This window comes from Pediculus humanus, genomic scaffold (genome assembly GCF_000006295.1).
Source record: "Pediculus humanus corporis 1103172107403 genomic scaffold, whole genome shotgun sequence".
In the NCBI taxonomy this organism is placed as follows: domain Eukaryota; kingdom Metazoa; phylum Arthropoda; class Insecta; order Psocodea; family Pediculidae; genus Pediculus; species Pediculus humanus.
In genome coordinates, this window is record NW_002987028.1 from 481,697 (window position 1) to 493,722 (window position 12,026).

At 24.6% G+C, this 12,026-nt stretch overlaps 1 protein-coding gene across 1 annotated transcript in view; it reads left to right on the plus strand.

The window, feature by feature from the left end:
• Positions 1-5,374: 5,374 nt before the first annotated feature.
• Positions 5,375-12,026, plus strand: part of Phum_PHUM056060 (uncharacterized protein) — a gene marked incomplete at both ends in the record, with an annotated part of 10,659 nt that continues 4,007 nt past the window's right edge. Inside the window, 2 exons of the mRNA XM_002423363.1 lie at positions 5,375-5,883; positions 7,027-7,291. Coding sequence (XP_002423408.1) covers positions 5,375-5,883; positions 7,027-7,291 — 774 coding nt within the window. The remainder of the gene's footprint in view (positions 5,884-7,026; positions 7,292-12,026) is intronic.

A 12,026-nucleotide genomic window follows, 5' to 3' on the forward strand; every position in this document is an offset into this window, starting at 1 on the left:
AATCCGATGATTTTTCTCTTGTTTTTAAGATTTAGTTTCGGGTCATTGCATGTAAATCTCGTGCCAAAAAATTTTTTTTTTTTTTTTTCTCATTCGATCGAGACAAGAATTTAAAGAAAAATTTCGATATTTCGATATATCGAAAATAACAATTGACGCCATAGATATGAAAAAAAAAATTTTTGTGAAAGTAAATAATTAACTTCCTTATTGTTTATAAATGAACTCGCAACACTTTTTTTTTTTGTGTTTTCGAAGTAACCGTTTTGATTGATATAATTTTTTTTTAAAAAAAATCTTTCTAACGTTTTTTTTTACGTTTTTTAAAAGGTAAAAATTTCTTTTGAATTATATATTTCCGTTATATAATAAATTGAAAGTTTTTTTAAATAATATTTGCGTAATGTTAAAAAAAAAAAATGTGTTCGCTACATAAGAAACAGTGGTGGGTGCGACTTCTTGTTACTTTTTTCGTTCTGACCGATTAAATATGTCCGACGAATCGTACAATTTTCCATTTTTCCTTTTTTCTTTTTTCATTTTCCACGGTTGATTTTACTAGTTTTATTGTTAACCTTAACCCAGACACGAGTATTGAACTTTTCGTGATGTTACTTCTTTCAAGAGCATGGCTTCCTTGCTTCTTCTTCTTTTTCTTTTTCTCGTTTCATTAAAATTAATTTTTTTTTTTTTAAGTAGACCGTGACGGATTGGAAATATCATTACTCGAGGGTGTTTTTTTACGTTTTTACCATTTATTTAAAACATTTGCAAATTTTTCATTACTTTAAAAACACAAAAACACGTTTGCCACGAGTGAAATTTTTTTTTTTTAAGTTGGTACTACTGTTTAACACGTTAACCGGTAAATTTATTTGAATTTTAGGTAAAAGAAAAATATTTTTAATGATAATTTTTAAAAAATTTATGAAAACGTTTCCGGAAAACTTTTCCGATTGATTTTCCGCCTATAAAAGAAAAATTTTTTTTTAAAAAAAAAGAAACGCCGGGATAAAAGTTACGATTAAAAATTTTCACATCCGGGAAAAAAAAATAATAATGATGATAACGTTTTAAAAAGAGGGTTACCAACTTTACAAAAAAAAAATAAAAAATGAAAATAATTAAATAATAAATAGAAAACGAGGTCGGAAAAAAGAAAAAACCTTGGGCTTTTTTTTTTTTTAAAAAAAATTATATTCTTGAGTTTAAAATTTTTCTTCTGCTTATTATTATTATTATTATTATTATTATTATTATTATTTTAAAAGAGTGTGTTTATTAATGGTTAAAAGAAAAAAAAGCCTTTAATTATAAAACGCGTAATTTTTTTTTTTGTAAATTAGTAAGAAAATGTAAACGGGGACGGTCGTTTCGTTAAAAAAAATTTTTTTTTTTCTTAAAAAGCTGTTATGAAAAAACTTTTTTTTTTTTTAAAAAAAATTAGGACGAACAATGGTTTTTAATACCACTTTATTACTCAATAATGAACTCGGTGACGGAATAATAATAAATTTTAAACGGTTGTTATGAAACAAAATAAACTTTGGAAAAACTAAATTTTTTTTATTCTTCATACGAGAATTTACGAGAAAAAAAAAATATTTTGTTTATTCTAATTAATTTTTTTTTTAAATGTCTGAACCCCCACCCTCTACTTCCTACCCCCTCTACCCCTACCCTCTCCCACTCCTTCAAGTTATGAAAAATCCATTTGTAAATAGAAAAAAAATAAAAATGGACGTATGAGCGTGATTTAGTTTTCCCATTCACAGTATTTAAACATTCTATGGAATAACATCGCGCCATAGAGGTATATAAAAATTTTTTTTACAACATTTATAACCTCGAAATGATATCAAAAAATATTATTATTATTATTATTAGTGGTAAGAGTAATAAACGCGGGGATAGATAGATACCGTAAGTAATTTCTACGAAATTTTCCATCAGTTTTTTATTATTTATGACTCCCACACACACACACACACACTCGGAGGAAATGTATTATCATCACATTTTTAACAACAAGTGACAGTGAAGGTCAATTTCCTATATCGGGTCAAAGCTTTTTTTTTTTTTTTACAAAAAATTGTGCAACATCACAAAAAAGAGAGAGAAGGAGAGAGAGAGATTGTTTTGATGTTTTATTATGAAATAATAAAAAAAAAAAGTAAAAGGGAAGGAAAATTAATTAATTAATTTATTTTTTTACGTTTTATTATTTCTCAATGTCAAGATTACATTAATTTATTTAAAAAGGGAAGGAAGGTGTCGTCAAAATATCCTTTTTACGACCCTGATAATAATTTTTTTTTATAAAAACGTCAAACAATGGAAAAATCTTTTTTTTTCAATTTATTTAACTTTTTTTTTTACAACGATAAATATTAATTAAGATTTTATTAAATTTATGTAAGGTTCGACCTTCGTACCTTCCATACCAACAATTAAAAGTACCCACCCTCTCCCCTCCCCCTTTGAAAAAAGTAAAAACGAGCGCACGACGTTTAAGTAAATTTTTTTTAATTATTCATTTCGATTATTAATTAATGTTAATTAACATATAGACATGTTAATTGACTTATTTGTTTATTATAAATAAATACAAGCCAAGGTTTTCTTATTTTCTTATTTTCTTGTTTTTCAATTTAAAAAATAATTATTGTTATGAACCATTCAATTGAACTTCAATTAATTTTTTTAAAAAAAAATTTTTTTTGGGTTAAATAAATGTACAAAAGTCAGTCGAAGATATAATAATAATAATAATAATGATAATAGAAAGCTCAGTGACCCAATAATTTTCTTTTAAAAAAAAAAGGGAAAATTATCGATAGGAAACCGTTAACCGCAAAACGTTTTTTATTTCCGCTTATTTGATTTTCATTTTTAAAAAATTAACAAAGTTATGATTCGCATAAACACAAATTCTAGAAAATTCGAATAGGTAACTGAACCCGAAATAATAATAATAATTTTATATGAAAAAAAAAAAAAGAAAAAAATTCCAGCGTGTCGCGTGAGATTCATCAAAAAAAAAAAAAAAATAAATAAATTCGTATTAAGGTTGACCTCAAGGTCAACAACATAACTTTACCTAGACAGTTTCAGGTTTTTTTTTTTTTTTTTTTTTTTTTGTAAATGAGCCTAAAAGTTGTTGTAAAAAAAAAAAAAAAATTTTTAATTTTCAAACATTCCGTGGAGTTCGATTCAATGTTAATATAAAAAAAAAAGTTCATTCAAATTTCTTCTGCTTACACGTCAAACAGTTTTTCTTTTCATTTCGTATTTATTTTACGGGTCAAGGAATATTAAATTCAAATATCATAATTCATAAATAATAAATATTTTAAACGTTCATAAAATAAATACTGTTAAGTGTACATAAATAAACGTTCCAGCAAACCAACTGGAAAACTTATTATTATTATTATTATTATTATTATTATTATTAATAAATTTCGTCGGCGAATTTTCATATGACGAATTTATTCAATGTCACAAAAAAAAAAAAAAAAACTTGTTATGATTGAACTTTCAAACTTGATTTTTCATTTTTTTTTTTTTTCAACTTCCTACGAAATCCGATCGAGAGAGGGGAAAAAAAATAGGAAACGTAATAACATTGCCTGGCTACGCTACTGGTGTGTGTGTGTTTGTCTCTCACATGAAAGTAAACCTACTTTTTAAGAAAAAAAAAAAATTTCTCAACGTTTTGCGTTTCGTTTCTATTCAATGTTTTCTGATTAATAAAATTGTTAAGATAGTTTAGTTATGAAAACATTTTTTTTTTAATTATTTTGTTTTTACATTTGTTGTTAATTTTGTTATTGTTTTTCGAGAGTGGGGGGGAGGTGGGGGGCAACGAACATTTTAAATTAATATTTTGCATTGTTATTATAAAAAAGTCCTTTTACTATATTATTATTAACACTTTTATTTTTATTTATTTAAATCGTTTATTGACTCCCTACCGAAAAAAATTTAAGTATAATATCACATTGTGACATAATTTCACACAATAATAATAATAATAATAGTAATAGTAATAATAATAATGAAAATAATTTAAAAAAAAAAAAATCATTAAATTCGTCTCGTAAAAATTCGTGCGAGAATTAAACAAAACTTTTTTGTTTCGTTTTTTTTTTTTTGTTTTAAAATCATCGACGTCATCATCATCATCATCATTATTATCATTATTATTATCATCATTATTACGTCGATGCAAACTCACGAATCATATTAAAAACAAAAAAAAAAAACAAAAACAAACAACATTCATAAAAAAATTTTCAAACTTTTTTTTTTTTTGTTTTTTTGTATTAAAAATTCCGCCGTCTGTTATTATTATTATTATTATTATTATTATTAATGAATTTTTTACACGAAAGAAATCTGGAATGTTACGTAGGAGTACCAAATTAAAAAAAAAAAAAATTCCAGTACCCGACGAGGAAAAAAAAAAACAAATTCCGTGTTAACGTCAAACACTCCAATTAAAAAAATGTTGTTGTGCGTTTGTTTTTAAAATGTTTGTTTTAAATCAGAAAAAAAATTATTATTATTATTATTATTATTATTATTATCGTTCAACTCTACGATTTCGTGAAAACCTTTATATAATGGTAATTTTATAGTTAACTTTGTAGTTTAAGGTATGTGTGAAAATCCACGTGGCGTGCAAAAAATTTCACTTTCAAGGTCATACAATAAAATCTATTCGATCATGTTAAATTTTTTATTTTAAATCAAAAATTTCAGGTAGTTCCAGGTATAAACAAAACAATTTTTTTTTTTTTAACTTTCACTTAATCAATAATAATTTTCCACCCGAAACCTGGATTTTAATAATAATAATAATAATAATAATAATAATAATAATAAATTTTAGAAAATCGCGATCGATTTACTATCAAATCATCCCGCGTAAAATTTAAATTTTTTATTCTAAAAATTCGGCCTATTATTAATTAATTAATTAATTTATTTATTTATCATTACGTAATAATTTTAATAATAATAATAATAATGATAATAATAATAAGTAATAAATTTTTTACAAATCGAATTAATTACGAATTGGATGTCATTGAAAAAAAAAAAAAAAAAAAACGAAAAATTCTAAATATAAAATTTGGAATTTTATGTTTTTTTTTACGTCACATCCGAGCCGTGACGTCATCATAATTAAAAGACCCGTTAATAAAAATAAAATTGAGTTTTGTTAGTTTATTTGTTTGTTTTCGTTTGTTTGTTTCAGCGTGAAAAAAACTTTATCGAGATTTTAATATAGTTGAAATAAAAAAAAAAAAAAATGAAATTAATGACAAAATATGAGAATAAAACGATATCGAATCGAACATCATGGATGACAGAATCGATATTGGATTTATTTGTGATAGTGAAAGAACTTATCGTTAATAATTTAATAATACCATCAAGTGATAAAAAAGTGAAATTGAGTAGAATAAGAAGAAGAAAAACAACAACAACAACTCAAAATTGTTGTTGTTGTTTGTTTGCGTGGATAGTTGCAGTGGTCGTGATATGTGAACATGTTAACGCTAGCAGCGAACTTCGTTTGGGAGGTGCCATAAACCTCTTTAGCCGATACGGGTATCTTTCTATAAGCATGAGGGTGGTACCCAGAAACGACACGGATTCAAAATGGCTCTACAGAGAACCCACAATAGATATATTTAAAGATCTCTCATCGTTAGTTTTGACACCGTCGAATAATCCCCAAAGTCCAAAGAAAGTTTTTGAAGGTGATTTTCACATGGAATTCTGTGATAATTTAAGACAATTACTTCAAGCCTATTTTAGAGGTTTCAATTTTGAAAGGCTCGACAGACCTTGGAGAGCGTTTTCAGGTGAGTTGTGACGTCATTAAAAAATCAATAAAATCTATATGTCACGTTTATTGAATAAACCAAACGAATATCGAATTTGAAATAAATAAATTTTCTTTCTAATCTTATTTCGCTAACGGAAAACTCATTTTATTAACAAACAAAAAATTATTATTATTATTGCACAAACAAATTTCAATGAAACAACAACAACAAACGGATGAACGAATTCGAAAAAAAAAAAAAAAAAAATGTCTTCTCACGTTCCATCATTTTTAATAAACTTCACCTTCGGAAAAAAATTTTTTTTATTTTTTTTTTATTTTATTTTTTTCTAATGACACGACATTTTCATTCCCATTAAATAATATTCATTTTGACCCTCCTTTCAAAATTCTTTTTTTTTTTTCGCAATCCATCAATTTTTCTTCATCGGGTCTGGCATTAATGCCATTTTTTACTTAAATTGCAAAAAAAAAACAAATTCCAAATCGTCGCCATTTTAAAATGGGGTTGTTCTTTTTTTTTTTTTTTCGAATTTAACATTTATTATCTCCGTGATTATTATTATTATTATTATTATGGTATTACAACACGTGTTTGTTGTTACATTATGTAAAAAAAAAAAAAAAAAAATATGATTGCGTTTTTTTCTCTTTTTCTTTTTGTTCTCGTTAGTATTATTATTATTATTACATTTTTTCACGTAAATCGGTTAATTTAAATTTATAATAATTATCCTAATACCCACAACCGTATCCGCTATTAATATTAGTATCATTATTATTATTATTTCTTTTCATTTTATGTTGTTGTTTGTCACGTGATTAAAATTTTAACAACCTTCGAAACTCGCCGCCACCGCCACCATCGAGTCCGATGGTTTTTTAATTTTTTTTTGGAATTTTTTACGTCAAATCCGTTTTTCTAAAAATATATTTAAATAAATACGTAGGTCTTCTGAGTCATTTAATTTGTTTAAAGATGGCGGAGAAAACAACCTTGCGTAAAAATATATACGTGTAAAAAGAAAAAAAAAAAAAAACGAAAAGAAATGCTTTTACTAAAACTGAAGGCCGATTAATTTTAATTTTGATTTTATTCGAAATTTATTTTTTTTTTTTAAAAAAAAAAGACTTATCGATTGTTTTTTTTTCCCGACAGGTAGCTGGTCAAGGTCAGGTATGGCCAAACATTTAGGAATAAAAACAAATTACATAACGGGACAATATTGTTACGTTCTCGTTAGAGTTGCGAGACACCGAGAATCGGGACGAATGCGTCCCGTTGGCGACGACGTAGAATTAGAAGAAGAAGTTGCACGTGGCACTAATGACGTCATACCTGGGGACGAAGCGAGCGTTTCGCATTTCGTTAAAAGTTTTGGAAGTCATTACGTCGTGTCTTACACCACCGGAAATTCATTATATCAGGTATTGTTATTATTATTACTATTTCCGTTTTGTCTACATCATCGATTGTGATTTAATCAGTCAGTAGGTTTGTTACCAATCCTATAAACCTTATTATTATTATTATTAAATTTGAAATTATCCGATTTCCCCGTTCGGAAATTTGACCTTTTTTGTTTTCACGATATCGATTGTTTAAAATATTAATATTTACAAATCGATATTATTAAGGTTGATCGATAATTATTATAAACAAAATTCTATAGTGGTTCGATCGAATTGTAAATAAAATTTTTTGTTGTTTGTTTGTTGTTTGTTGTAGGCGTTTGTGGTAAAAAAAATATTTTTTTTTGATTGCGAATTTATAAATGTTTGTCTGTTAAAAAAATTTTATCGGATTTGTTTGTTTGTTTGTTTTTTTCAATTTTCCCAAGAGTCGAAAACATGTTTGAAAAAAAAACATCATTTCCGTACAGTTAAACGATTGTATTTTTGTCGTGTCAATAACAAATAAATAAATTTGTCGATTATTTCCTATTATTATTATTATATCGATTACAATACTCGCGAATTTTTATTAAACATTTTAAACAAATTTTAGGATTGTGTTTAAAAAACCTCCCAATTTCATTTTGGGTTTTTCATTTCCGGTATTTATTGACACGACACGACAAAAACAAGTCGACAAATTATTTTAAACAATTTATTTTTTTCAAAAAAAAAAAAAAAAAAAAAAGAAACCTTGAAATAGTTGAAATAAAATCAAACGAAACAAACGAAACGAAAAAAAAAAAAAAAAAAAAAACAAGATGTTTTTATATGGGGAAATCTATTGACACGTCATTTTTAAATTTAAATTACAACCGGTTAAAATTTCATTATTTGATTTCCAAACATTTTTTTTTTTTTTTGCCTTAAACGCTACCGAAAAACGAATAAACAGGAAGTGGACGTGGTACGAGAATACATGAAATCGATTCCGATCGATCGCGTACAAAATATTTTTGTTTTTTTTTTTTTTTTTTACTACAATCCTAAAATAAAAAAAAATTATTAACCGCCATAATAATTAAAAAAAAAAAAAAATCCCGAACCATATTCGAGTCGGTTATTTAAAAAAAAAACGTGAAACGTGACAAAAAACGTCATAAAATTATATATATAGTAAATATTTCCCTCTCTCTCTCTCTCTCTCTCTTTTCTCCCCCCATCTCTTTCTCTCTCTCTCGTATAGTTTTTGTATATTATTATTACAAACCCGGAAGTCGGGGTTTTACCACGATTTGCAATTTTTTTTTTTTTTTAGGCACTTGTTTAAGGTTTGTCACGTGAGTTATACTTTTAATATTTGATTCGTAATTTATGGTTATCGAATAAAATTTATTATTATTATTATTATTATTATTATTATTATTATTATTATTATTTAATCGTTTTAATGGCGCGAAAAAAATTAAATTTAAAAAAAAAAAATTTATTAATTTTTTATGCGAATTTCGGTTTTTGTTATTTTTTGAATTTGAAAAAACCATCATTATTATTATTAATTCGCGTCGTAAAATAAAAATATATGTATAAATGGAATCTTAGCATATAATAATAATAATAATAATAATTTTGACGATGTGGAGACACATATAATAATAATAATAATAAATTTTTTCTCTCACATTTATGAGTCCATTTTTTTTTAAAAATATAATTAAGTCATTTGTTTTTAAATTAAGTAATTTTTTTTTCTTTCTCTATGAAATTTTCTTTTTCTCTATGAAATTTTTTTATAATAATATTTCGTCTGCTTTCATAACAAAACAAACGCGTGTAAAAAAAAAACGTTTCGCAAAAAAAAAAAGAAAAAAAAAATTATTTAATCTCTCACGTTTCTAAAATTTTAAAAAAGCGGAAAAAAAAATTTTTTTTATTTAAAATTTTTTTCGATTCGTCATTATAAATAAATGGACGTTAAAAAAAAATTTCATTTCCGGTTTTTTACTCTATGAAAAGAAAAAATAAAAAAATCATAAATGGATGTAAAAAAATTTTTTTAAAAATGATTTTTACGAGATTCGGTCATCAAGATTTTAATCATTCATTTTTTTTTCTCGAAAAAAAAAAAAAAAAATTGTAAAATTTTGAAATTCGATGTGAATTATCATCATCATCATCATCATCATCATCATTATTACTATCGTAAAAAAAAAAAAAATAATAATGATAATAATTAATAAAAATTAGGCCGAACGAACGTCCATTAAAATTTCTTTTTTTTTTTTTCTTAAACTAAAGCGAATGGGAAAATCGAAAAAAAAAAAAAAATTGATTTAACAGCAGACGATGCGAATTTTTTAAAAGTTCTTATCGATAATAATAATAATAATGATTTTCACATATTCCATATGTCCGTTGATTGATTTTTTTAAAATTATTACATTGAACTAAAAAATCCAATTTCGGACAATCCATTATCGTAAATACTTTCTATAATATTAAAAAAAAAAAAAATCCTTATCACGTTATCATTAGGTAATCAACGTCATCACGACGTCATAAGTTTAAAAAAAAAAAAAAAAAACTTTTCAACCATAATAATAATAAAGAAAAAGTAAAAAGTAAAAAATAAATGTATTAATAAACCTTATTTTTAAACCTTATTTAGAAGTCGAAATAAAAAGAAAAAAAAAAGATGGCGGACATCGGGACATAATTACATTCAGGTACTCGTTTTTAAGTTTATTTCTCATTATACGAATAATACAAATATATATATATATATTGTGATGACCTTACTCGTGAGAGCGAGCGAGAACACGGAAAAAATCATTTAAAAAACATACTTTAATGCCCTCTAATTATTATTATTATTATTATCACCATTATTATTATCATTCGAATGAGAGAGAGAGAGAGAGAGAGAAAAATCCCAAGGACCGACCGAATCGTATGTAATTTTTTTTTTTTTTATATTTAATATCGAGATTTTTTTCAACGATACGTATACAAACGTAACGTTACGTCATTATTATTATTATTATCATCATCATCATCATCATCGATTCCTTTGACGTATGTAAAAATAATTTAAATAAATTTATTTGATGATGATGATAATAATTTAAAAATTTCCTTTTTTGTTAAAAGCGGGGGAAAAACAAAAAAAAAAGAAGAAAATTATTCGTTTAATTTTTATTTTATTTTATCAGTGACGTGTCAGTAGATGATTGTCGTAGAAATATCATTTCTATTTACACGATCGTTACGAATTATTTCAACGTTTATCAAATGTAATGTAAAAAAAAACTTTTTTTTAATTTAATTATTTTGTCAGTGTCGTGTCGGTAGATGATTGTCGTAGTAGATTGTATCGAAATCTACTAGAAAATATCGTTTCTATTTACACGATCGTTAAGAAGAACAACGTTTAGCAAATGTAATGAAAAAAAAAAAATTTTTTTTTTAAGTTTAATTATTTTGTCTTTTCGTCGTCGACAAATTCGAGTGTCAGTAGATGATTGTATCGAAAAAAAATATCATTTCTATTTACACGATCTACGTTAACGTGTTTCTAACGTTTAACAAAACAAAATTATTTTTCAAATAAATCGTAGACGTATTGAATAATGACCGTGGCATGAAAAAAAATAAATAAATAAATAATAACAATTATTATACCTAGACACGAGGGTTAAAGTAAAGTTTTGTCTAACTTGACATTTGCCCCACTTGATACTATTCGATTCAATAAAAACGATAATAATAATAAAAATAACGATAATAATAATAATGATGATAATGATGATGATGATGATATTATTTATTACGTGTAAAATTTTCGTTTATATTAATTATTAATTTATTATTTTAAAAGCGACAATCTCGTTATTCGAGTTTAATAATTTATTAAAGACCTTTTTTTAACTTATTATTATTATTTATGTTTAATAAACCTTCGAATAATTTATTTATTTATTTATTTATTTTTTTTTCATTTTCGACCGTTTGTCTTCTGCTTAAAAAACCTTCAAACTCAAACGAATGATAATAATGATAATAATAAAAAACGCGTTTTATTGACGACGACGACGACGACGTTTTGTTTTCGGTTTTAAATCGTCGCGAAATTATTTTTATACGACATTTAAATTAATAATAATAATAATAAATATACGTATGAATTTCTATAAATGTAATAATTATTATTATTATTTGGGGAGTAATTTTTTCTTTCGATATGAAATTTTCCTTACACTGGATATAAGAAAAAATTAATTTTTTTATTGCGTTGTTGCCAATTTTTTTAAACAAAAAATTATTATTGAATTATTTATAAATAAACAACGGTTGTTGTTGTTGTTGTAAAAATTAATAAACAAAATGAAAAAAATTATAAACAAATTAATAAAAAAAATTATTTATTTATTTAATACCCAGAGTTTTTTTTCAAAACAAGATTGTCGACATTTTGTAATTATTATTAAAAAATAAAACAAATTTTTAGGGAAATTAAAAAAAAAAAAAATGAAAACAACCGGATTTAAAAAGTAGTGGGCGATCTCATAAACACGTGACGACAAAAAAAAAAAATTTGTTGTTATGGTTGTTTTTATGGTTGTGGTTGTTGTTGTCGTTGTTGCGTAACGAAAATCGTACATAATAAACGTTCCGGTAAAAAAAATTTTTTTTAATGCGACAAAATCGTCGATAAAATTGCAATTTTACCGTATCGATTTCATCGAACGATTTATTAATAATACTAATA